This window comes from Mytilus edulis, chromosome 7, assembly GCF_963676685.1.
Source record: "Mytilus edulis chromosome 7, xbMytEdul2.2, whole genome shotgun sequence".
Lineage (NCBI taxonomy): Eukaryota > Metazoa > Mollusca > Bivalvia > Mytilida > Mytilidae > Mytilus > Mytilus edulis.
In genome coordinates this window covers 51,330,614-51,357,861 of record NC_092350.1, presented here as the reverse complement: position 1 = coordinate 51,357,861, position 27,248 = coordinate 51,330,614, and the positions used below count along the sequence as shown (strand labels likewise).

The 27,248-nt window shown below is 32.7% G+C and overlaps 1 protein-coding gene across 4 annotated transcripts; it reads right to left on the bottom strand.

The window, feature by feature from the left end:
• Positions 1–7,359: 7,359 nt before the first annotated feature.
• On the bottom strand, positions 7,360–26,938 carry LOC139481736 (putative uncharacterized protein DDB_G0289963). Of its 4 annotated transcripts, XM_071265226.1 has the most exons (3): positions 26,811–26,938; positions 25,360–25,507; positions 7,360–8,402 (listed from the first exon to the last, which is right to left on the bottom strand). In XM_071265226.1, the coding sequence occupies exon 3, from the start codon at positions 8,381–8,383 to the stop codon at positions 7,442–7,444; it is 942 nt and encodes a 313-aa protein (XP_071121327.1). In that variant the 5' UTR covers positions 8,384–8,402; positions 25,360–25,507; positions 26,811–26,938; the 3' UTR covers positions 7,360–7,441. The 4 variants fall into 4 exon arrangements, with proteins under 4 accessions (XP_071121327.1, XP_071121325.1, XP_071121328.1 ...); XM_071265224.1 differs by lacking the exons at positions 25,360–25,507; positions 26,811–26,938 and adding an exon at positions 15,777–16,192; XM_071265227.1 differs by lacking the exons at positions 25,360–25,507; positions 26,811–26,938 and adding an exon at positions 13,649–13,909.
• Between the last annotated feature and the right edge of the window lie 310 nt (positions 26,939–27,248).

The window sequence follows — 27,248 nt, the reverse complement described above, 5'->3', positions numbered from 1 at the left end:
CGAATTCTATTTTCCTATTTTGTTGTGTGAATTGCATTATTGACATTTATTACACTGCGGCAATTGTATGTTCTACATCATAAATTATGTGCTAGATTTTGTATTTCATTCATCTGTAGTTTTTTTCACATTTTTAAACTTTTACTACATAAGTATATATTCGACCCCTCTACGTCTGTCTACAATTAGCTTTCATAAATCTTCAATCTGGATTGACTTTCCCTTTCAATTTAACCATTTAGTGTTAACATGTACTACATAATTATGTTTGCAAACATTTAAAACTCCATATGGGTTTATTCAACATCTGAATTTGAAAATTAAACCAAGTTTATGCTTATAGAATAAGTTTGTACTAATAAACATGATAAAGCTTCATTGAGACAATAATAAAAGTAAAAAAAAAACAACAGTTGTTTATGTCCAGTTTATAAAGTTGAAATTAGTGAGACTGTCATGAAACAAGAAACTAGTTATAAGAAGACCATGCATGTGGCTTCACTCACAAATAGTGTACGTATTAAGTGGTGTAAAGACTCATGTTCCTGGCCTTCAAATAATAAAACTAATTGTTGTGAAATGATTTTTTTAGAATTTGGTATCATATCCTGCTTTTACTTTTTAATCAATATTGATTATTTGCGACATGTATCAGATAAAGAAACTTATTGCGTGTCTCCTATAGAAATTGAAGTTGCATCTCAAACTGTCAAATTCCAAAGAAATTAACATCAAGTTATAACAAGTGAGTGTATATGTTAATTAAATGTATTCAGTGCAGAAAGCATCTTTTTTATGATATTAATTATCAGTTGTAAGCAGGATGGCTGTTTCTGTAAACAATATTATATTACATATAAGTAAACTATTATATAAACACACTCAAGTAACAACCAGGTATCTTTGACAAATTAGTTGAAACACTCGGCGAAATAGAGATATGAGTTTTCAGATTTTCCTATAAATTGGAGCTATTCTATTCAACGGAGTTCTTACTAGAACAATAAGCAATGGCACGATTGAAAATAGAACAGATTCATTGGAAAGGTCATTCGAATCACTGGTTTTACGGATAAATAATATGAGCGAAATACTGAATAATCTGCAAGCTAGTAAGTAAAGGTTTTATAAATAGATGAATATATATATGTCGGATATACATCAATGAAGCAGTAACCTTACAACATTTAATCACTAAAGGACACACTTGAACACTTAATTATTTTCTGTTTTCAATCATTTTCATCCGCTCAAAGTTAATCATATTATTATACTTTTTGACTGATTTAGTGGAATCATTTATAATTTGTATGTGTATTACTTTCTTTCCCTATGTACAGATGCTCACAAAATAACCCAGATTTTCCTGTTTTGCTGTTGGATTCGACATTTGTGAAATCCGAAATGTTTTAAAATATATATTTTGTACGTCTGTGGACCTGAAATCGACATTATGTTAGAGAGGCTACAACAGGTTTCTTCAGAACTTGTTGTTCGCATATACGAAACAAAGTTTTAGATATTGGTTTTGATTATTGTGTCTAATCTTTTTGTTCTCAATAAAAATCCCCTTTTTTGTTCTGTTCGCTTATCATTTAATATAGTTTTGTAGTCCTTTATGTTTTTTGTTTTAGGCGACAGTCTTAATGTTTTATATATATATGTGGAAAGGGTTCTGCTGATCATTCCGAAGCATCGGAAATTAAGGCCGGGTTCTTGATACGGTCCGTGTTTCTTAGTTTTCTTTAGTTTTCTTCACCGATGTAGTACTTCATAGTATGTTGTTTGTCTTTTCGTATGTTTTTATTTTGCTAGGGTTTTACTTTAAACAAAAAAGATGATTTTTGAATATCTTTAAGTACCTCTCGCCTTTGGCCTCTCTTGGACATCTTATCGATACTTTGCTTCTGTCCTATGATTCGTTGTTTGAATTGTCTATCTGTTGCTTCTTTGTTTTACAGTCCGCATATTCTGCTTTCATCGATAGTTGCCTATCCGCTATCTACTAATAAAAGTCCTTTTTTTTTGCATTTTATTGACAGTTCCCCTAATCGCAGTATAATTCGTTGTTGGCAATTGACAGTACATTGGTTCCCTGATTTCTATTGATATTATAAATCTCTTAATAGCATTGGCAGTCAAGCGTACAACTAATTTATAGTTACATCCCGCCTATTCTACAACAACTTTCCATACCATATCAATATCTTGTGGATCAACTCGTTTCTTGATTAAACAGAAAATAAGAACATAGTATCCCAACATTCTCTTCGGCGACATTGATTTTTTTTATTACTGCACGTTGTTCTTACACTCACGTTCTTTATTCGCCAAAGGATAGTTATACTCGAACAGGGTATTACCATATTGCTTTCCACAATTGTGTTGTGCTGTCGTACTACTAAATGATCTACGAAATCGACTTAAAATCCTTAATGCAGGGTTCACACATTGCCGATTATTGCTCCCGTTTGAGATCAGACAGCGATTCGACACGAAAAGTAAAAAAAAATCGGATTACTATCCTCTATTATCTGGAATGTCCTATCATTGTCTTCCTGAACAATATCTGATTGTTGTCGTGATTAAATTATTTGTTTTACAAGATTCACAGGACCTTAATCAGACTTTTGACAAATATTAATCTGGAATGGTCCTGTCAAGGACGGCAGTAAAAGTCGTGAAGGTGTGACCCCAGCTGAATACCGCAGTCCCACTAGGTCACGATCGCACTACGATCTGTGAAAAAAAAAATTTTTGACGATCTTAATGAGATCGTGCAGATCGCAGTAAGGTCGTAGTACGGTCCTGGTGAGGTCTTCATGATCGTGATGAACATGGCCAACTTTGAACATGTTCAAAACAATCGTGATGCGATCGTCATGAAATCCGGTCCTAAAAAAAGCGTAGTGGGAGCGCAGTAAGGTCGTGGTAAGATCGCAAAGGTCGCTGTACCATCGTAGCGATAGCGTAGCGAGAGCGCGATTCTAGTCGCGATCGGGGAGACTTCGCTGCGATTTCACAGCGACTTTACTACGACCGTCACGTTCTTACCGCGACCCAAACACGCTGCCACTTCGACAATACCATGTTTATACCACGCTTACAGCACGCTGTTCAAGACCATAGTACGATTTTAGCACGCCCATGCCGTCATGTCATCACGATGTTCTAACGACTCGACTGCGTTCATACTACGATCATCATGCTCCTTGTCATTGTCATATAAAACTTATAAAAGCTCTCCAGCTTTTGATTGTCTGTATGTAATTTGGACCTCTTGTCCTTTATCTACAATCACTCTTGACACATCTGTGTCATCCCTAATATCATTCACTAAAGCATAGTCATTTGATCTTCAGGGACCAGCAATAAGTTGTGATTCAGGTTGGACTTGTCGGTCCGACATATATCTTCTGGATCATGCTTCGCTACTATCAGATCTCCCTCTGTGACTACCTCTACCCTTACCCTTACGTAGATTTTCGTTGCATGACTACGTTGTTTCCAAGAAAATCTACGTATCAATGAGAAATAGAAGGAATGGTACAGTATTTATATGGAACACGATGTTGACGTTATTAGTGAGAGCGTAGTAAGATCGTGGTATGAACGTGGTATGATCTTAGTATGGTCGTGGTAAGAGCGTGCTATAGTCGCAGTAGACACGATGAAAGATCGTGTTGCAATCGGATAAATCATGGTATTGTCAAAGTGAAGACGTGATAAGCGTAGAAAGATCGTGATTATCGTAGTGAATTCGCAGAATAAGCGTGGTGAGAACGTGGTACAATCGTAGAGGGATCGTTGCAGACGCGTAATGAGAACTAGTCCAGTCAAACTAAGATTTAACATCAAACTAATTGCAACAGAAAATGTTTAATTCTAATCTATAGCATTATGCCCTTTATAAACACAGAAAAAAGTCCCATAAAATCTAACTTGAAGAAAACTCAAAATCAGCTTTTTAATTTCCTATGGAAATTAACATAGGATAACTCTTGCAAAAATGTGTCTATTTTGGTCAGTTTTTGGTTGTTTTTCTTGAAATTTATGTAAAGTATGATACTTTGATGGGGTTATAAGTTTGTATTTGACTAAATTATATAATCTCCTGCTCATGAAATGTACAGAACCGAAGTGTTATGGTTAGTTTTATTTGTTTCGTGCATTTTTCATTAAAGAAATTGCAAATTTGAAGCTTTGTAACCATATTGAAAAAATATTGTGAAAATTTGGTATTGTTTATATCTGTATATTATATTTTTTCAGCAACTTACTTATCTAAAGAAACTTTAAACCACAAAAAGAAGAATACATGCTTAATTATTTTCATTAAATTTGAGATTTTTAATCTTGACATGTTGAAAAATTCAATAAATGGTCAACCAATGAATTACGCAATCTAAATTATAGCTTGATAAAATATATGAAAACTCCTTTAGAGTTGTTTGTTATACTCTAAAGACCGCTAAAAAATCAAGAATCAATACATTCTGATGAATAGAAGCGGTAAAGTTATAATTTTGTATCAATTTTTATGATATTTCTGCCATTTTTGCAAGAGTTATCTCCTTTTCAATGCAAATCTCCATAGGAATTTTAAATGGTGATTTTTTTTAATCTCCTCAAGTTAGATTTTATGGGACTTATTTCTGTGTATATTTGGGGTATAATGCTAAAGATTAAAACTTAGAAATCTTCTGTTGCAATTACTTTCGGGTTATGGTCAAATTTATGCTAGATTGACTGGACTAAACGCAGAAGCAACGTGATTGAAACTAAAATTTACATTTGCATGCCGCTCATAATTAGTATTGTAATTTTCACTGTTATCTGGGACTATTATTATAATAGTCCCAGATGTTATTAAGAAATATTAGATAAGTCATACAAAAATAATCTTGAATTTCATCCAAATTCTTTCTTAATTTTGGGAACTCGTTTTAGAAATTCAAATGTGACGTCACTTTGTACTTTGTGCGTTACACTGGCTTTTGCTAACACAGCTGTGTATTTTTGTAATGTATCCGTTTAATTCTGTAACTAGTTACCAATTCATGTTAATCATGTATCTATTATATAGTCATTTTATAAAAATTTACTGTTTGCAAACGTATGAACTATTCTTAATAATAAAGATGTTCTTGTCCCATGCGGATTACGCTTGCCGTATTGGTAACAACTTTTTGGAACTTTTGGTCCTCGGTAATCTTTAACTTTTTACTTGTCTTGGCTTTCAAACTTTTTTCATCTGAGCGTCGCTTGTTAGTCCTGTGTTGACGTGGCGCGCGTCTGGCGTATTACATTTTTAACCTGGAACTTTCGTTGGCTATTATTCGTTTGTTTCTCTTTCATAAATATTCCCCCATTTATTTGTATTGTAGTCCTGTCATGTAATGTTGTCATTTTAATGGTATAATTAACATTGCCATTAAAGCGGGATGCTTGGTATGCCACAAAACCATGTTCAATCTACCATTTTTTTCTTAAAATGCCCTGTACCAAGTCAGGAAAATGGCCATTTTTATATTATAGATCATTTCTGTGTATGTTACATTTCAAGGTTGTGTCTCTGTTGTGTCGTAGTTCTCTGATAATTGATACGCTTCCCTCAGTTTTAGTTTGTAACCAGGATTTTTTTCTATATCGATTTATGAATTTTCAACAGCGGTATACTACTGTTGCCTTTATTCATATTGCGAGCTCACCACGATCTGATTCAGAATTTATTTTAGATCGCAGTGAGCGTGGTGCGATCGTGGTCTAGTGGGACTGGGGCTTAACCAATTTGCAGTCCTTTCTATTTGATTTGGTGTGATATTAACCTAATGTACACGGTCAATTTGTAGTAAAATGTTCTAATAAACAATTTATTTTTAATATAAGTATGTTTTAAATATATTTGAAATGTATGTATTTTTCATAAGTTCAAATGGAGAAGAAACGTCCGCTCTTTTATGTTGAGATGAGTGGAGACAGAAATTTTCATACACTGTATCAACTCTATTGTTAAATTTGACACAGAGTTTATTGACGAAGGAAATATATTTAACACTGGTGATGGTATATTTGTTGCACCAGTCTAACGAGTTTATTTATTTTCCTGGACCATTCAAACACTATTCACAAAATGAAGAAACCGAACTGCGAGTCGACAAAATTGTAATAGGGAAGCCGTTAATGAGTATGCGATCAGGGGCTGGTTATTTTGGGACAACAATAAACGTACTTTGCACTGTCAGTAAGGGTAATCATGTTTGGATACAAACAAGCAATATTTATGGAGATAACTATTTCAATGATCTTCGCGGTGTTAGAAGTTCATTTATGGGACTTTTTATCCAAGATCTTTAAATGATTTTGAAAATGAAATTGTAAGATGTCAGTGCAATGATACATCTTTTTTCTCATTTTTGTAAGGAAAGTTACTGTATAGTAAAAAGTTTGTATATTAGTAATACGTAGCTATATATAGATATAATTAAATTGTAAAAATAACTACATGTACGTTGAATTCTATAACATATATTTCCTGACTTCAAGATTGTCCTACATATGTATAAAGTTCAAGACTCGCGTCAAAAATCTATACGAAAATGGGATAGTATTGTCAATATAATGGAATTCTATGCGACTGTCATACTAGTGAGAGGTTTGGCTAGCTATGAAAAACAGTTTCAATCCACCATTTTCTACATTAAGAAATGTCTGTTCCATGAGAGCCGTGGTGTAGTTGTTAGTGCATCGGACTAGTTCGGTTTCGTCTTTGTCTTGCGAATCGTTCCAGCTATTATACCAAATTCTTCTGAGGGTATCAGTGAGATTATGATTAAATATTATTTGGTTTTTTTTCAAACTCATTGATGAAGTGTGAAAAATAGTTTTTTTATGCATTGAATTATTGAGGACAACATCTTGCATTATAGTAATACCGCTTGATCATTGTGAGAGAGGACAATTTTAGGATGACATGGTGGCTAATCTGCAGATTTGTTTTGTTGTTCTTATTAACAATGTTGCATCTTTTTAGCTACACTGCGTTTTCTATATTTGCAACTAGGATATAATACTGAAACGAATGTGATGATAGTATCTTAAAACAACTTAAAAGTTCGGGACCGATACAGGATCTAAAACGAGAACAGGAATATCAAGCATCAAGAGGGCCTTGCAGTCTAAAAAACTTATTATGTCAAACGTTAACCTTTTCCTTTAATTTTTAATAATCATAATTATGGCATTAACAACATTCCTCCTTTTTTTCACGTTTTTCGTATAATCTTTTCTGTCATGAGTTCAACGTCATCTTTCTTATCATTTAAAAAACCTAGATCTGATAAAGAAACAACTAATAACTCAAAAATATATTAATTTAATGCTTTAAAAACAAAAGCACCTATGATACATAAGGATGAGCGTGCTATCATGATAATCAGAACTAAACTGTCACAGGAACAATCTTTGGAGTATTCTCATTGTTATTTGATAAATTATGCTTTGAATCGTCATCAGCGTTACCGTTTGTTTTCAAAATAACGTCTTCTAAATTATCATCACTTGTAGAATTGTTTTGTGTACGTTTTGAATTGGTTTCTATATTTTCGTTGTCGGATTTTTCACTTTGTCTTCTTTGATTTAATTCGTTCCCTTTTCTTTCACTTTTCAAAACAAATCCGGTATTTTCTCTTACTAAATCTTCTAACGTGTGATTGTTTGATTCTTTTACAAAACCGTAAGAAGTCTGTTCACTGTGTTCTGTACTATCGTTTGAATTTATTACATCATCAGCTGATTTTATATAACTTTCCATTTGTTCATAAAATACCATTCTTTCCTGATGACACTGTTTTATTTTACGAAGTCGACTTAAAGCAAACATTCGTCGCCTCGTTATAGACTCAGCCCAGGTTTTAAAAGTTTCACGTTGTTTCGCGATCTCCTCCCGTCGCTGATCTAACATGTACTCGAATGCTTTCTTCTCTTCGTCTGTTATATATAAATCTGGATCATATTCGTCCATGTCATTTTCATCTGTTAACTTTTCAGTCTTAGGTAATAGTTCAGATTGTTCTGCCTCGGTTTCGGTTCCTTTAGTTATTTTAGCCAAATCTGACGTTTCTTTGTTATTTTCTGACTCAGCGTTTGAATTTTGCGGAACCCTAACTTCTATAATAATGGATGGCTCTTTTTGAATTGAATTTCCTTCCGAGGATGAATTTGAATTATTTTCTATTTCATCTACTTTAATGTTTTCGTTAGTATTTTGATTCTGCACAATTTCGTCTGAATCGTTAGTTTTCTGATGTTCTACCGATTTGCTGTCTTCATTCTCACTATTGGTTAATTGGTCATTTTCACTGATTACGTTTGGTGACGCCATATCCCTTTTTAGCAATCGTCTGAAATAAAAAAAAAGCATATATGTAAATATATATGATTTGATTTTCATAGCAAAATATATAACAATAATTTGCCCTCGATACTAAAATGACAAAATCCTTAAGAGAACAAGATTGCATGTACATGTACATACCCCGTGACACACATTGTAACCAATAAAGGATACAAAAAGTCATTGACAAGTCATCCTTTTGAAAAATATTCTCTCCTTTCAGATTTTTTTTCAGGGTTATCGAACTCATCCGAGGTTTTTAGAAATAATAAACAGCTGCGCCATGAGCGCATGATACGCCCGACGTCTTGTGTGGAAGTTTTATGCAATAATCATAAATAGTTTCTGAGAAAGTTTTAAGCAATAATTACCATTTATTGCTTTTGAGACACGTCGGGACATGTGAACCCCCCCCCCCCCCCCCTGTTGTTTTTTTTTTTTTTTACAAATATCACTAAAATAAAATTTTGAATCAAACCAAAAGTATACAGATCTTTAGATTAATATAACAAAGAAGTGTGTACAGTTTCAAGCAATAATCATAAATTGTTTATGAGATACGGCGCGACATGTAAAAAAAACCCTCCCCTTTTTTACAAAATACTCAATTACTCAAAAATAAAATTTTGAGTAATCACCAAAAAGTATACAGATCTTAAGATTAATATAACAAAGAAGTGTGTAACGTTTAAAGCAATAATCATAAATCGTTTATGAGATACGGCACGACATGTAAAAACCCCCTCCCCCGTTTTTACAAAATACTCAATAACTCAAAAATGAAATTTTGAATCATCACCAAAAAGTATACAGATCTTTAGATTAATATAACAAAGAAGTGTGTAACGTTTAAAGCAATAATCATAAATAGTTTTTGAGATACGGCGCGACATGTAAAAAACCCTCCCCCTTTTTTACAAAATACTCAATAACTCAAAAATGAAATTTTGAATCATCACCAAAAAGTATACAGATATTTAGATTAATATAACTAAAAAGTGTGTAAAGTTTTAAGCAATAGTCAAGAATCGTTTTTGAGATACGGGGCGACATGTGAAAAAAAAACACACCCCTTTTTTAGTTACAAAGTGCCGTAACTCAAAAAGTTTTAATCTTAATTTCACCATAAAGTATACAGATCATTTGACCATCATAAAAAACAACTATATTAAGTTTCATGAAATTTAGATAAGTCGTTCTCAAGTTACGGTGCGACATGTTTACGCCGGACAGACGGACAGACAGACAGACAGACAGACGGACGGACAGACAGAAGGACGGACACCGGACATTTGTATACCATAATACGTCCCGTCAAAATTTTGACGGGCGTATAAAAACCATCATAAAGGTTTGAAGAGGTACCGATAATAAATCAAGAGCTTATTCAAACGGAAAAAAATAGTATGGTTTTTTTTACAAACTCACTCCCGTAAAAAAAAAAAACTGGTTCTCTTTTGCATATTATGGGGTTGTCGAACGCATAACCGTTGTTATGGTGAGTGAAGTTACTCGTTTAAATTGGACAAAAAAATGAAGGCGCTCTCATTGCAACAGTCAACACAACGGACAGTTCAAACCATCATTTTTTTTCTCTGCCACATTGTTCCTTTGATTTTTTTTTTCTTTTTTTTATGTAATTTATGTAATGAATTGATACGCCCTATCCTCTTTTACGAATGTTCGCTCCACTTTTGTTTTAAATTCTTGTCAAGACAGTCTGAATCCTTTGATTTTATCCATGTAAGTTCCATTTAAAGTTTTGCTCGCAAACCCCTTCTTTTCTTTTAAATATCTTTAGTTATTACATACCGTTTTAATAAAATCCTTGTTGTTTTTTCATAGTTTGTGAAAGAATAAAGATATAAAAGTTAGATGTTCAAAAAGTTTAGAGAGAATAAATCCCGCCAAATGTCTAATGTCTTAAATCTCAAAAACGCTTAATTTTTTTCTGATTATTTGTTCCTTTATTCATTTATTCAAATTTATAGCAGTCTTAAAAAAACCTTTTTGTTTTGAACCAGAGTAGCGAACATCCTTAACCCTACTTAGGTCTATATACATGTATATATACTCGAATACCTGTCTCATAACAACGCAAAATAGGACTGAAAATTAAATTAAATCTCAAGCCAAAAGCAAACAATCTGAAGTGATTTGATCTACTGAAACATCTATAACACATTTTAAATCCGATTTTATTAGCTTTGCAGCAAATATTTGTTTTATGTGTTTAATTTCTACAGATAAGGTCCTTTCAAATCACTTCTTTAATATACAAACAGTATACATATAGTAAAACAATAAAATGTTTCTTAGGTGACTTCCTTGACTTTGGAAGAATTCAAATATACTGTGAAGTTTTAGGCACAAAAACAGTAAAACACAATGACTTTCAAATTCATAGTTTTGTACGGTCATTTCTTTGTCAGTATATAGATCCAAGTGGTTGTTTTTGTAAACAATGAAGTGAATAAAAAGAGACAAAATTCAATGAGTCAGCAAGCAAATGAAATGTAACTACAGTGTATAAAAAATTTAAAAAAGAAACGTTGAATATGTCAAAGAAACAACATCCCGACCAAAGAGCAGAAAAAACCTTGGTCAGTAATTGGTTTTCAACGCAAAAAGAAAATCCCGCACCTGGCTTCAGAACTACAAAACTACAAGTCATACAATCTTCAACAAAAGACAATTGTTTACATGAAATTATATGAATTCAATGTGTCAAACTCTAAATCACCATAATGTTTTCATTTTTATTGATATGTTGATCTTCATTTGTTTAAAGTCCAGCGACAAATATTTCGTTTATATTTTCATTCATGACGATAGCGAAAAAAACCCAAAGATTAATACAAGTTAAAAAAACACATTACATAGAAACTTTAAATTAAGCAATACGATCCCCTACGTAATACTAAAGGCATGCATGGTTTGGACAAGGGTTCCAAAGTGTAACCGGTTCACCTCCCCAACCAGATGATTCCGCATCTTACACATACTAAAAGTAACAGAAATCAGTATTTGCTAAACTTTGCTACAATGTAGCTCTCATGGCTAAATGTTTTATAACTATTCTGTTTTGTTGAAATCATTATATGTTTCTACTCCGTGACTTGATAAAGTTATAATCATCTCGCAAAGCGAGCTTTGTACCGACTTTCACAAGGGATCTTACCGCGTAAAGGTTAATGCATATCCATACGTAATATAATTATCTTCTACCATAAGAATACATAAATCACCTTCTTAAATCCTATACAAATTTGTTTCTTTTTTCGTTTTCTTTTAAGTCCTCTCCGTTACAAATATATTAATATACCAAAGTACAGTAACTGATTTTAAATTGGTTTCGTAGTGCACATGGTACAAAGTCTATAAAAGTTGATGGAAACTAATATTACTTTAAGGCAATATACAAACTGTTATAATACAATTAAGCACTGATTTTAAATTGGTTTTGTAATGCACAATGTATATGATAGTTGATAAATACATGTATCACTTTAAGTCAATACGCAAGTTTATGAAAATATAACTTGTTAACTACACTGAATTTAAATTTGAGAGATGTACCTTTTCTGGTTCAAACTGCTATATGTACTCTTGACCAGTGCAAAGATGAAAATATACAGTCACGTACATGAAGTACATTTAGCAAAAAAAAAATCAAGAAATGTCGAATACCCATTTGGCTTGATTGATTATTTTCATAGCAGTAACGTTAATAGTTATTTTGTTGATTTTTTTTCCAATTTATAATTGTTTATCATTTTAATTTTGACAACGATTGCGAAACAACAATTCTATTTATATTCTATCTATATTCCTTTATTCAAGTTATTTATTATCAAGACAATTCTTTCGTTTTAAAGGTCATTTATATTAAAATATTGCTAGAATTAAAACATTGATTAAATTTTAGCTATAGCATACCTCTAACATTATTTTTTCGCTTACTTGCATTAATTCTTTTCCTTTCCCTTTCTTGATTGAAAAATACATTAACAGTTGTCAATAATAGATCTTACTTAATGTAGAATAAAAATATTCCTTTATTTCCATTCTAACTCCCGGACGACGCACTGTGTTTAATTTCATCTTAAAAATAATTAAATCCGTTCTCCTTTGTTATGTGAAATCTAAAACCTCTTTTCTTACAACGTAAAGAAGACATTGAATAGTGCATTTGAATAAAAACCAATTATGTGTATTGGGCGGCCATCAATCAAATTGTATAGGTATTATTGTTGTCATTCAATTCTTGCTATTAAATATACTTTAATATAGTGATGTAAATCTACTTATATTTTGAATATTTGCAAAACTTCATCAAGAATAGAGTAAACATTTAACTGTATAATTTAATATATGTTATAAAAATTTAATGAAAAATGTAAATACTTTAAATAAATATAACATTTATTATATGCTGTATAAATATGTTAAAATTTTATATTCTAGCTGTTTTCTAATGTGAAAAGCCCATTTCGATGAAGTTCGTATGTGCTAAGTTGGACATTCTTCGTTCGCGCAAATTAGTCTTCTAGTTGCGTCATAATTCATTTGTGCCAACTTTAAAAAAAAATGTTTTCGCGAACAAATCTCATAGATTCAAACACACTGTATCAAAAGTCGACTGAAATGAAACCACAAATTTGCGCAACTATTAAATTATCTAAGATCAAGAATGGAAATGGGGAATATGTCAGAGACAACAACTCGACCAAAGAACAGATAACAGCAGAAGGTTATTGGTTTTTTTAAAAACCTAAATAGTTTCGATTGGCAACCATAGAACGCTGATTCTGGAAAATCATTGAAAGAACACTCTTTTTCATCCATCTTGCATTGGACATTTTTGTTCTTATTTGATTGTCTGTCTCGTGTTGCAAAGAGTTGAGGGAATACAACTGGTAATCATGTTAAACCAGTTTAGATAAATAATGTGCCAGTTGTCACCAGTATGTCATTCTGGGTCACTTTCTCAGTAATTGGCATACAGTGCTCGAAATAACAAATCTAGTAGTATATTGCTTGGAATAATGTTTTATCATCTAACTGTCTCAAATGAGGCAAATGTTTAACAAGTCATTCAAATTTGTTTCACCTTGAACTTTCTAAACTAGGTTGACTTTTCAGAGGTCTTTGCGCATTTCAATGGGTGTCTGTGTGTAGAATGAAGATATCGACATTATTTTTCTTTTTTTGAGTAGATATAGTTCTCTATAAACATAACTTTATACATACCACATATTTTCATTTTAAAGTTAATTAACAAGCTGCTAGCTTTTGCATGATTAATGCACACCGTAAAGGCCAACGATAGACGTTTTGAGCCAGACTAAATTATGAATGGTAATAATTTGAAAGGAAATAATCATAATCTAAAAACGAATTGTACATAAATTCGCTGGGGATTGATTTAGTTCAACTTGTGCAACAGTGCACATCTTGTCTTCTGTAGTGTTAATCTGTTAGTCTACCGATCTTTTGTATTTTTTGAATAGCTATATTTGACGTTTTTGTTTCGTTGAAAAACTATCTGATAACAAATTTATGTTTTGCTCAATTCGCTTCATATATTATGGATACATGTACTTCCAAAACAATTTGCCATCTGATAATTTCTATTTTCCGTAAGGCCAAAGTGGTTTAGTAGCGTCTGATTCCTGATAGGTATTTGATGGCCTGAGTTAATTAAAATAAAAATAAAAATAAAAATAAAAATAAAATAAATAAAATATACATGTACATGTATCTATCAAAAAGCAAGGTAAGAGGGTTTCAAGGTTAAAATTTGAACTTTACTGAGTAACATACATGGGCAATTTCATAATCTGGTTTTCTTTTAGACGATTTTAACCCCAACATAGTTTTTTTTTTTTATAAAAAAGAGGGAGGGTGCGATTTAGTTGCCCTAATCTTAATCTGCAACTGCCGATTTGGGAGGTAAAATTAAGAAGAACTCTAACCATGCAGAGACAAATATATACACAATGTGTATATATATGTCTCTGCTCTAACCTAACAATAAAACATGGCATCAATCTTGTTGGCATGTGTAGTTGTGCTTTTGATCAGTGTATAGATATAAACAGATGAAGTATGATACCAATGAGACAACGCTCCATCCTAGTCATAATTTTTGTTATAAGTAAACCGTTAGTACGGCAAGCTGAAGGATGCCTCCGGGTGCGGGAATTTTTCGCTACATTGAAGACCTGTTGGTGACCTTCTGCTGTTGTTTTTTTTTTATGGTCGGGTTGTTGTCTCTTTGGCACATTCCCCATTTACATTCTCAATTTTATTCAACACGGAGCCTAGGCTCACACCGAACAGTCAGATATAAAGGCCCCCCCCCCCCCTAAAAAAAAGACTATTGTAAAACCATTCAAACGGGAAAACCAACGGTCTAATCTATAAAATCACAGGAAAAGAGAAATGTATGATTTTCGTCCTGGCTGGTCAAAACAAATTGAAAGTTTGAAAAGACATCAACAGATTAGTCTTGACATAATGAAATTGACTAAAATTTGTGAAATTTATCATAAGGGAATCTTGTTGCCTTTTCCATGTTATATTTTACAGACACTTGACTTGAATTGCTTGTTTTGTAAGCACACATACAATTCAAAAGTATATATTCATGTTACAAAAAAAAGGTTACTCTGGTGGACGTTTTTGAAACAAACAAATTAACAACTAAACAAATATTTTTCTTTGTTGTGATGTTATGCTATTGTTTCAGAAAAAGGGAGAAGGTTTGGATCCATTAAAACGTTTAATCCCGCTGCAAATGTTTGCACCTGTGCTAAGTCAGGAATCTGATGTACAGTAGTTGTCGTTTGTTTATGTAATATATACGTGTTTCTCGTTTCTCGTTTTGTTTATATAGATTAGACCGTTGGTTTTCCCGTTTGAATGGTTTTACACTAGTAATTTTGGGGCCCTTTATAGCTTGTTGTTAGGTGTGAGCCAAGGCTCCGTGTTGAAGGCCGTACTTTAACCTATAATGGTTTACTTTTTAAATTGTTATTTGTATGGAGAGTTGTCTCATTGGCACTCACACCACATCTTCCTATATCTAAATATTAGCTAACCAGGATTATATTTGTCATCTAGTATCTTTCTTTTGAAACACGAATAGAAAATTTTAACATTTTAATTGATTTAACAACAAAATCTATAGCAAAAAATGAAATAGGGATAGTAATAGTACCTCTTTGATACAATTTTACACTGTCATATGTACAATTTTGTTATGAATAGAAAATTTATAAAGGCTAACATAAAATCTAAATCCGTTTTGTTCTAAATATTTTTACGAATTTTATAATCAGTTTGTAGAAAATAATAATGTTAATAACATTCTTACCTGCTAGTATAAGTTCAAGCTGTAATTTAAAACCTGTCCTTAAAGAATTACATTTTAAACCTTTTAAACGTGAAAATTGTAAGTCCTTTCACTTTTACACAACCGTATGACAATATGACACGGCTTTACAATGGTTAAACATACCGTTGTCAACTGCTCTCGTGTCTTTATAAATATAAATAATTGAAGTCTGTCGATAATCCTACTTGTAATACACAATGAATGACTCGGTAAAATAACATTACTATATACTAATTTTAAAAGATAATGTAAAAAAGTAGGTATTTAACTTGCTTCGATAGATTTGAATTACAAAACGGAAAATTGTTAGTGTTCATATATTGTCATGTTAAAATGAACAAATTGAACTCGTTGACAAGATATTAACTTGTAAGGAAAATAAATTAAGTCACCACTTAGACGCAGCATGGCAACTAAAAAGCAGCTTACTGCGTTTTATCTAAGTATTTCCCGGAGGTGTAATCTACATGCAAGTTTGAACAAAGCTGTGATTGTTTTTAAAATCAAATAAAATTGAGATTTTTTTTTAATTTAAAAAATGAGTTCAAAAAGAATAAATAACAAAATTCATGTAAATGAATATCCTTAATAGAACAAGATTTACTGCAAAGATTTATAAATATGACCGTCCGATTTAGATATACATTTGTACAAGGCCAGAACTTCCGACTACTGCAAATTAAAGGCGCAATCAAATATGCATAAATACAAATGATGGAGCTCAGGGGCTGATCCATCCATTTTAAAAAGGGGGTTTTCATCCCTGAATAAAGTAGGGGGGGAGTCCAACTTTATGCTCCAATTCAAATGCATTGATGATAAAAAAAAAAAAAAAAAAAAGAGGGGTTCTACCCCCCCCCCCCCCCCCTAGACCCCCCTCCTGGATCCGCCACTGGAGCTGTATTGTTTGTTGGGGAGGGTAATTACTTTACTAGTTCAAGAAAAGTTCTATGTAAAAGCTTGAATTACGTAATAATTACTGAACTATGATACCTGACCTACTCTCTATTGGCATATTTCCTTTCAAAGTATTTATGATCGGTCACTTACATGAAGTGAAATTCATAACACTCCTATTGCAATAAGCTATTATTAACATATTAAAGTCAGATCTATAATTCGGGTTCAAATTGCTTGTGCACGTTTTGAACATTATAATCTAACTTAATAAAAACAAATTGTAATCGAAACCAATTGCAATCGAACGAACTAGAGTTCGTTTTAGATATCCGTATTAACATTGTTATTCAACAGAGCATTTATTCTATTTTTGAAACTCGTATGTCAGTTACAGAAACAACAATGAAATTATACTATCTAGTATCGAAAGATAATATTTCAAATAAATTAAACATATCTTCTAATTTTAAAAGTCTAATTATGCATGTAATGATATACTGTACAAAATTGTTTTTGCAAGAGAAAGAAAATCTGATTTCAAGTTGCGCTTACAAGATATGCATGAAAAGCTAAATTATAACTTATTTGTTTTATCAAATTCCAAGTCAGGCATAATGGTTTACTTTTATTAATTGTGACTTGGATGGAGAGTTGTCTCATTGACACTCATACAACATCGTCCTATATATATATATATATATATATATATATACATATATATATATACAACTCGTCTAAACATCAACCCAACAATGTTAGATCTGTAAATTTGCTTTCGCAAATTTTTGGTTCTTCCCTCGCCGGGATTCGAACCCATGCTACTGTGATATCGTGACACCAAATCGCCTGCACTGCAGCCGTCCCGCTAGACCACACGACCACCTGGGCTCTCAAAAAAAGAGCTTTCGGTGGGCATGTGTTACCTTTCCACGTCAGTTTTAATCTAGCGGCGTACTACAGTACATGATATATAAGGCATGAAGATGTTATTGTAACAGATCAGCTAAATTATCTATAGTAAAGGATCCTACAAATTAATGTAAGATACAGTCACAGAAAATAATTATATTCATAAGTACGTCTGAGTCAGTGACAACCCTACAACAGATGTATTCATCGGATCGCCATCAATGATGGTGATACATGGCTGTGTACATAATGTATATACAACTCGTCTAAACATCAACCCAACAATGTTAGATCTGTAAATTTGCTTTCGCAAATTTTTGGTTCTTCCCTCGCCGGGATTCGAACCCATGCTACTGTGATATCGTGACACCAAATCGCCTGCACTGCAGCCGTCCCGCTATATATATATAAGTACGTCTGAGTCAGTGACAACTCTACAACAGATGTATCCATCGGATCGCCATCAATGATGGTGATACATGGCTGTGTACATAATGTATATACAACTCGTCTAAACATCAACCCAACAATGTTAGATATGTAAATTTGCTTTCGCAAATTTTTGGTTCTTCCCTCGCCGGGATTCGAACCCATGCTACTGTGATATCGTGACACCAAATCGCCTGCACTGCAGCCGTCCCGCTAGACCACACGACCATCTGGGCTCTCAAATAAAAGAGCTTTCGCTGGCCGTGTGTTACCTTTCCTCGTCAGTTTTAATCTAGCGGCGTACTACAGTACATGATATATAAGGCATGAAGATGTTATTGTTACAGATCAGCTAAATTATCTATAGTAAAGGTTCCTACAAATTAATGTAATATACAGTCACAGAAAATAATTATATTTATAAGTACGTCTGAGTCAGTGACAACTCTACAACAGATGTGTCCATCGGATCGCCATCAATGATGGTGATACATGGCTGTGTACATAATGTATATACAACTCGTCTAAACATCAACCCAACAATGTTAGATCTGTAAATTTGCTTTCGCAAATTTTTGGTTCTTCCCTCGCCGGGATTCGAACCCATGCTACTGTGATATCGTGACACCAAATCGGCTGTATATATATATATATATATATATATATATATATATATATATAAAAGTCTATAAAAACGACCAACCAGCAAATTTACTATGTACCGGATCGTCTAGAATAGGCGATACTATGCAGATAAGGAAACAATTATATCAGTCTAAAGATTTGCACAACGGTACTGATATAAGATGTTATAATACGAAAATGTTGTTATTAAATCGTGCTGACAAATATTTCGGCTCAACAAATGGCCTTCTTCAAGTGTCACAAGTTTTAACAATTTATATATATATATATAAACGTACATACATGTATGAGATCACTTCAAATAAAAATAAAATAAAAATAATTAAATCTAGATGAAATGGATTTACATATTGGTTTTGACATATTGAAACTCGCCGTACAAACCTTAAGCCTCGGTCACACCTTACGGATAGCACGAACGGACGACTAACGGATGAAAATAAAAGTTGTCCGTTGACAAAATTGGTATCCGTTGGGAGTCCGTTGATGTACTGACCAAATAAAACGGACGTGTAACGAATGTATAACGGACAAACACCGAATATGCAACGTACGAGAAACGGAAACGTAACGGACAGAACGGATGTCGAACGTACACCCAACGGACGAGTACCGCGCATAAAACGGACACCTAACGGAAGCGTACCGGATAAAACGGATGAACAAGATATACGGAAAATTAAAGGCGACAATATTAATACATGTAAATTGCAAAACTATTTAAAATGTTTCTGTGTAACTGGTTTTGGTTTGTTCTTCAAAATGCCGCCAAAGGGGAGTATCTGGCCTGAATAAGAGTTGCTTGATTGTGAAGACGTGCCCTTACTCTAAGATCGATTATGATTCATAAGAATTCATGAACCTTAAAAAATCGATTTTGCATTTCTGACGCGAAATTTTTTTATTGGCATTTATCCGTTTTAGATCCGTTCATCATCGTTTTATCCGTTATACGTCCGGTAGAAGTCCGTTTCACATTCGTTCAACATCCGTTTTATCCGTTAGACGTCCGTTAGAGGTCCGTTGATGAATTTATCTGCCAGACCTCCAACGGAGGTTTAACGAACACGTAACGGATACAAAACGGAAATGAAACGACCGAGTACCGTACATAACGGACGCCTACCGGACGTTCAATGGACATTTCATCCGTTGGACGTCCGTCAAAATTTGAACATGCTCAAAATGTTCAACCGGACAAAACGGACGTCAACGGATAAAACGTATGCTTAACGGACATGCAACGAATATGGACGGACGTCTAACGGATAAGAACGGACATGAACGGATTGAAAAAAAAATTATCCGTTAGGCGTCCGTTCGAGCTATCCGGTAAGGTGTGACCGAGGCTTTATATCAATTCGCAGTTGGCGATTGGTATCGAAATTTATGAATGTTCGTTTAGGATGAAAAGTCTAACGTGTAATATATATTTAGTTAGTTTTCATGAAATTATATACTACAATATAAAGGGAAAAAAAACGTTTGTGGGCCGGGGAATTCCAAGCATTTTCTTTTTTCAAATAACTGCAAGACAAGGATTATTGACCTGAACAAAAAACTTGATTTTGTCAGATAAAATATAAAAACTCACTTAGAGATTGCATAGCAACAATAACCATTTGGTTTAATGAGATTAAAAATTAATACGTAAATTTTCAGTAGAAAGGTCATGTTTATATATTATATTGGATGTACAGCTATGTCACCGAGACACTATTGTTTGTTTTCTTATAGGCAGAATTTAAACTAACTTTAAATCCGAAGTAGCCTGGAAACAAGGAAACAAGGAAGCGTTTCGCCTACAAAAGTAAAGAACTTTTAAATTGAGACAATAGAAACAAAACTATGTTGATTGTTCCTTTTTAAATTGTAAGATTTGTTTGGTGGAAATAAATTAATATGTGTTTCCTTGTTCCGTCTGGTCTTCATACTTGAAAACACTTGAACATTTACATGGAAGCATGTTGCTTCAACGTATTTTTATAAATATTAAATCTATAGTAGAAATAATGAAAACCCAGGTTTCTTTTGAGTTTTGAGTTTAGACATTTTTACGCTTTTGACAACTGGCGAGTGGGAGAATAATTATCTGCACTTCGTTTTAGCAGTTTTAGTTTGTCGAACAATTCTTGGATGCATAAACCAGCATGAAAATGCTAGAAGATTAAAAGTTTCAATTTTAATTGATATGGTTGACAAGGGCGGCTTTAGCTTGCGAGAAATTTTGTCCGCATTATTAAAAATAGCACCGAACATAGTGCGTAGGAAAGTATTTTAAGAATTCTTTTAACAAAAAAATATATATCCGATTTTAATACGCAGTGCGCCACTCTAGGCTTCTGTTTTTGATTCCGCTATTGGTCTAACAAACCGTCGCAATTGAGTTTTTTTACATTTCAATGTACATGCCTTTGTACAAAACTATATCTGTTTGTTGGAAGTCTCATAATACCCTCTGTTTGATATTGATCTTATTTAGATATATTATTAATATTCCACCTACAGAAATTTTAGTTCTCAGTTCATCAAACCATAATATTTAAATAAACCTCATGGCTGGAACTAGATTAAAATGCACATCCCGAAGGCATACGTTTAACATGAAAGGACTGTTGACTTTGTAATTATTTTCTAAATGGTATTGACGACATATTTTATATCATTCATGGCTGTTGATACAATCCTTGTTAATATGAATACAACCAGGTATTTGTATTTTACATTTTTTTGTCGTTGGGTTGCTGTTTCATTGGTGTATACACACATCTGTTATTTTTATTCATTTGGACGACAACTGCATTTTAAATACATATGCTTTTCAATTGATAAATATCTTCTTTGTTGTCATGACCCTAGTTAACTACATATGTTTATTCTAGATTGTCCAGTATTCCCGGTGTCCAGTGGCGGATCCAGAAATGTTCATAAGAGTGGGCCCACTGATTACCTAAGAGCGTGCCTTGTACAGTAATGATTTAGTGATTCCCTATATAAGCAAACATTTTTCCCACAAAGGAGGGGTGGATTCCCTTCCCCTAAATGCGCCTCTGGTTTCTTATAAGATCGGTATATTCACAACTTCCCTCCCTGTATATAAGATATGTTCGACTCGTGATTGGGTAAGACATACAGTTGTAGAATTTTCAATGGGTTTTCATATTCAAAACAAATATGTGAAATTTACAATTGTTCTTCAATTGGATCTGCCATGGCATTGTTTTAGTTTAAAGTATTGAGCAGACACTGGCACTGAGGTTCACTCTTTCTAAACAACGTAAAGAACCGAAACTGTTAAAGAAAAATATGTCATCTTCCTTGTGAGTTCTATCATTATTGAAGACGAATACATTTGTACTCCTAATTGAAAATAAGAAAGAAAGAGAGAAACAGAAAAAAAAAATACAGAAAATAAATTCAGAGACGTAAAAAATGTATGCTTAAGTTTAACGTGAACTCTGAATTTATAAAATTTGCTTGGCCCTTGTGTTCCTTATACATTTTTTGTACCTGCAACATACATGTACCTATTGTAAATATGTCATCTGTTTTGTCAGAAACTTTTAAGTTACAAAATACAATGCGCTATTTTTATTCAACTTACGTATAAGGATTCAGGATGTCGGAATAAAAGGGATTATTCTGTATAATATCAAACATATCTTATTGCTTGCATCTATTTGAATCAAAGACAGAAGTAGTATTGATTATATCACGGTATGAAACAATTCAGAAAATTAGGAAAAATCAGCTTAAAGTTGTGATATAAACTCAGCAGTCATTATCTTTTATTTATCGAACAATATCTATAGCATAAAAAATTATGGAATAGAGGACTTGCAAAAGGGCAACTGAAAACCCAAACCATAGCTGTTGCAGGTTCTTTAACAGTCATGTACCGTTCAAACTGGACATTCAAATCAGCAGTTTAAAAATATTTAAGTTTTATTATTAACAAAATTCTTAACACATAATACATTGTACATGTTCATATACATGTACATACGATAAAACAAGAAAAGCAATGCACATGTCCTATTGTGTGCTTATTGTACAAGTTGTTACATGGATCGTCCATGGAATTTTTATTATCAGATTTTTAGATAATAGTTATTGCTAATATCAAAGAATTACTCGTTAAAATATGATATGGATCAATACCTTTATAACGTATGAATACATTTTATTTTTAAAAAGTTAATACTTCCAAAGCGTGTGAAGTGGCCATACACTGATTCTCCAAAGCCTTTAAGGTACTCCTGAATTAAAACAATGATTTTGTGCATTGGTGTTTTACATCAGGGTTACTGCTTGTGTACATGTGCAAAAAACATATTTTAAAACAAGAATGTGTCCATAGTACACGGATGCCCCACTCACACTATCATTTTCTATGTTTAGTGGACCGTGAAATTGGGGTAAAAACTCTAATTTGGTATTAAAATTAGAAAGATCATAATCATAGGGCACATGTTTACTAAGTTTTAAGTTGATTGGACTTCAACTTTATCAAAAACTACCTTGATTAAAAACTTTAACCTGAAGCGGGACGAACGGACGAACGGACAAACAGACGAACGAACGAACGGAAGCACAGACCAGAAAACATATTGCCCCTCTACTATCGTAGGTGGGGCATAATAAGGAGACGTAGTATGGTTGTCCTTAGACTTAAAGACAAGTACAATTTTAAAAAGCTACTGGTCACCTTATAGCTTAAAGCAGTATTTACAAAGTCACTACCATATTGTAAACTTAAAAGGGTCTTGTATACATAGGATATCAAATTGAATTAAGCTTAGGCAGCAACCATTTGATTTTCTGGGGGGGGCTATGGTTTTTTTTTCTGGACAAATTTTTTTCGCGACTAGTCGAAAACTATTTTTTTCTTTCAATTTTAGCATTACATATAGTGGCAGCTGAGGGTGAAACAAACATTTTTTTTTCTCAGAATCAAAAACAAATTATTTTTTTCTCCAAAATCTGGAAACAAACTTTTTTTTCCAAAAAAAACCATAGCCCCCCCCCCCCCCCCCCCCCCCCAGAAAATCAAATGGTTGCTGCCTTATTACAGACTGCAACCAACGATTACCCCTTCACTATTTGGTCTTTTACACGAGACAGAACAGCAAAGAATACGGTGGGGTTAAAAATGTTTCGGAAAGCGTAACCTTTAAATTTTCTGGGACAATGGTGAAACGATTGAGCAATATACGAATCACATATATTATAATTAACGCAAAGTTATAAAGATATCAAATGTGTACACGCACATATTAAGCATTGTTGGATAATAACAGTGACTGGTATTGATGGTATTAAGAATATTACTAGTACTTTATATTCTGACTAAAGTAGTTTGATTTTTCAGTTCAATAATAAAAGCATAATTAATGTCATCGTTTGAACTAGATACAATGTATTTCCCGACGGTGTTTGTTAACACGATAGATTAAATTACATTATCATGATGATTTTCTGCATGATATTGATAATATCAAATATATTTTGATTCTATCCAAACATTTAAAAAAAAAATCTCTATCGCACAGAACCTGGTAAATACTGTTCCAAACAAAGCTTTATATATATATTGTAATGGCATAGTGAACAATTATATGACAATGTGACAGCAAATAAACGAAAGAAAATTCAAAGAATATAATTCATACAGGTCAAAATTGGTTTTCAACAAAGGACAAAATATCTAGAATTAGAGTGATAAGTTAAATCTAATTTTCTCCTACCCAAGAACAAGTGTGATTAAGTATAAAAGAGACAACTATATCTCCAATAAAAAAACAATATCACAATAACATTACAATTTAGCATTACAATCACTGAAGAGTTTTTTAGCTTCTCTGTTTCAATATCCGAACCCCTTCTTTTTTCTTAAGACGCAATCTTAGTTGTGTCATGGATGCTGCCATGGTTTTCATAAGGTTGTAATTCAAACAGGTGGATATATATTTAATGTCTGTGGGTTGGTTTACACTGTCAAAAGTTTTTCAGTATCTGTGTGTTATGATTTTATTCAGTCTAATAGTAACTGTTACTCGCACATTATCGTTTTATACTGTGACGGCTCGAAATCTCTTTTGAGTTGTCATAGGAATGTAATGCAGCAGATACGTTATTGAAACTGATTAATTTGATGAAAAACTCAATACTCCCCGTTGGAAGAATGCTAACTTAACATAATTATGATTACATGTACATGGAACGGTCGCATATTATTATATTCATAAGACATTAATATAATTTAGTATAAAATTGTCGAAAACATTTTCGCTTCGCTTTGCATTCGCTATATCTTTAATCATTGGAAATAACACCTCCTACCTTTTGGAAAATCCTGGACTTGTCCCTGATTTCTTATTAAAGTTATAAATATAGGGCAAATAATGATGAAGTGAATTAATTCCAGTTTTAATTAAAACACTGGCCGAAAGCGAGAAAACTACGACTTAGAACACGCATGAGAATATAATAAGACAGAATACATTGTAACTGTGAACTACAAAAGCATTCAACTCAAGCACAAAAGTGAAATAAACCAAACAAGTAACATTTTACATCAATCTTTGAAATGTTAAATGTCGATGTATATTAAACGCTTCAATTTACTGTTTAAGTAGCAATTAATTTAAAAGTCAAATAATAAATACAAATTCAATACCTGATTCTAAATCTCCATGTATCAAGATTTATATAGAAACAATTATCCTCTTCATCAGCTATTGATTGGTGTAACTTTATCCGATCAGAGATTCAATTAAGATGTATTATTTCTGTAATGACAATATTGTTTCCTGCGATCTGGTGACCTGATGGAATTAAAGGCCGTCATTAGTAATGTTTGTGAAATGATTTCCGTTAGAATGTTAAATCAATAAATAGAATATGTCACACCTGCCATATAAAATCTTATATCGATTCTCAAAATATGATATACTCCATCATGAAATAGTAAGCTTTTGGTCTAAGACATATTCAAAATGAGATATATGCGATCGTGAAATAGTAAGCTTTTGGTATAGAGCTTACGTAATGAATGATATTTTTAAAGAATAATGTGCACGCGGTATTAATGGCTACCAATAGATCGACACTGTCATTGAAGCCAAACTAAATATTATCGTCGTTTTCTGCCTTTTGGCATATTCGAAAAAATGGAAGGTATTTTGAAAATATTTTATATAGATTTAAGTAGGTGTGGTATGAGTGTTCATGAGATAACTCTCCATCCAAGTCACAATTTGTAAAAAAAAAAACATTATAGGTCAAAATACGGTATTCAACACGGAGTCGTGGCTCACACCGAACAGTAAGCTTAAAGGGCCTACAAAATGTGTAAAACCATTCAAACATATATATCAATCATGATAGACAAATGGACGACGAAGTTATCAATTTTAGGCCATAAACTGTACGTCCATTTAGTATGAAGTTTATTTTAAACAGTATTTTATTCAAACAATTTGAACTGGATTGGATTGGGCAACAGGTATGGCCTATGTTAGTATGCAGTATAGTTCATATCGCATACATAGTCATTGTATATTTAGAAATAAAAGGCCTCAGCATGACAACAAATGTAGAGATAAAACATTTACGGTATAAGTTATGCTTGAAAAAAATCATAACAAGCTTTGTAGGTTTTAAGCCTAAAACATTTATGTTTTTGACTAAGTCTTCTTTGATCTCAAATTTACCTGATAGAAGATTTGTGCAATGATACATGTCATACGGACCGAAATGTACATGTATACAGTAGAAATAGCACATTTGATGCGACAAACAAAGAAAAAAACGTGGATTGACGCCTTGAAGCATCCGCGTTTATTTCAAGTTTTTTGAGAGGATCTTAGTGCTCATTCCTAATCTTTCTCCGTATTGTGGGAGAAGACTATATAAGTTTGATTAACTTGTGTCTCATCCCTTTTGCACATTTACGCAAATAAGATATGTTTAAACTAAATTAAAGCATTGGTTTTAATCTTTTTCTTCTTTTATTTGTTGAAATTCATTCTTCAATATACACATGATGGATTAATTATATCAAGAACAAAATGTTTAGCCAAATAGAAAACACTGTATACAGATATAAATATAAAGCAATTCCCTTACCTGGTTAGAACTTACAGGAAATTATTTCGAACTGGCATCCTATTCATTCAATTTTCTTCTCTAAAAATGAGAATAGTTTCCTTTTAATATTTTATCATATAGAACCGCTAGTTGTTCTGTTGTATACTAAAATTAGAAAATCAAGATCAATAATAGATGTATAGATGTCGATAAAAACAAAATTATGACAACTTCAAGACGTTAGAAAATTTAAAAAAAAAGTTACGGTGCACAAGGAATAATAATTGTTCATACATAATACATAAGCGTCTTCAATATCATAACTTATTGAAACAGGAGGGAATATTGTTTTGATAATACGTTTCAATGACTCGTGACATTTCAGATACTTTCCTATAGAATTAAATTCTGTCTGATTAAAGTTCAAACTGTTTTATAAATGATTTCGAAAATATTGCTTTCAAAAGACTGTTGCGG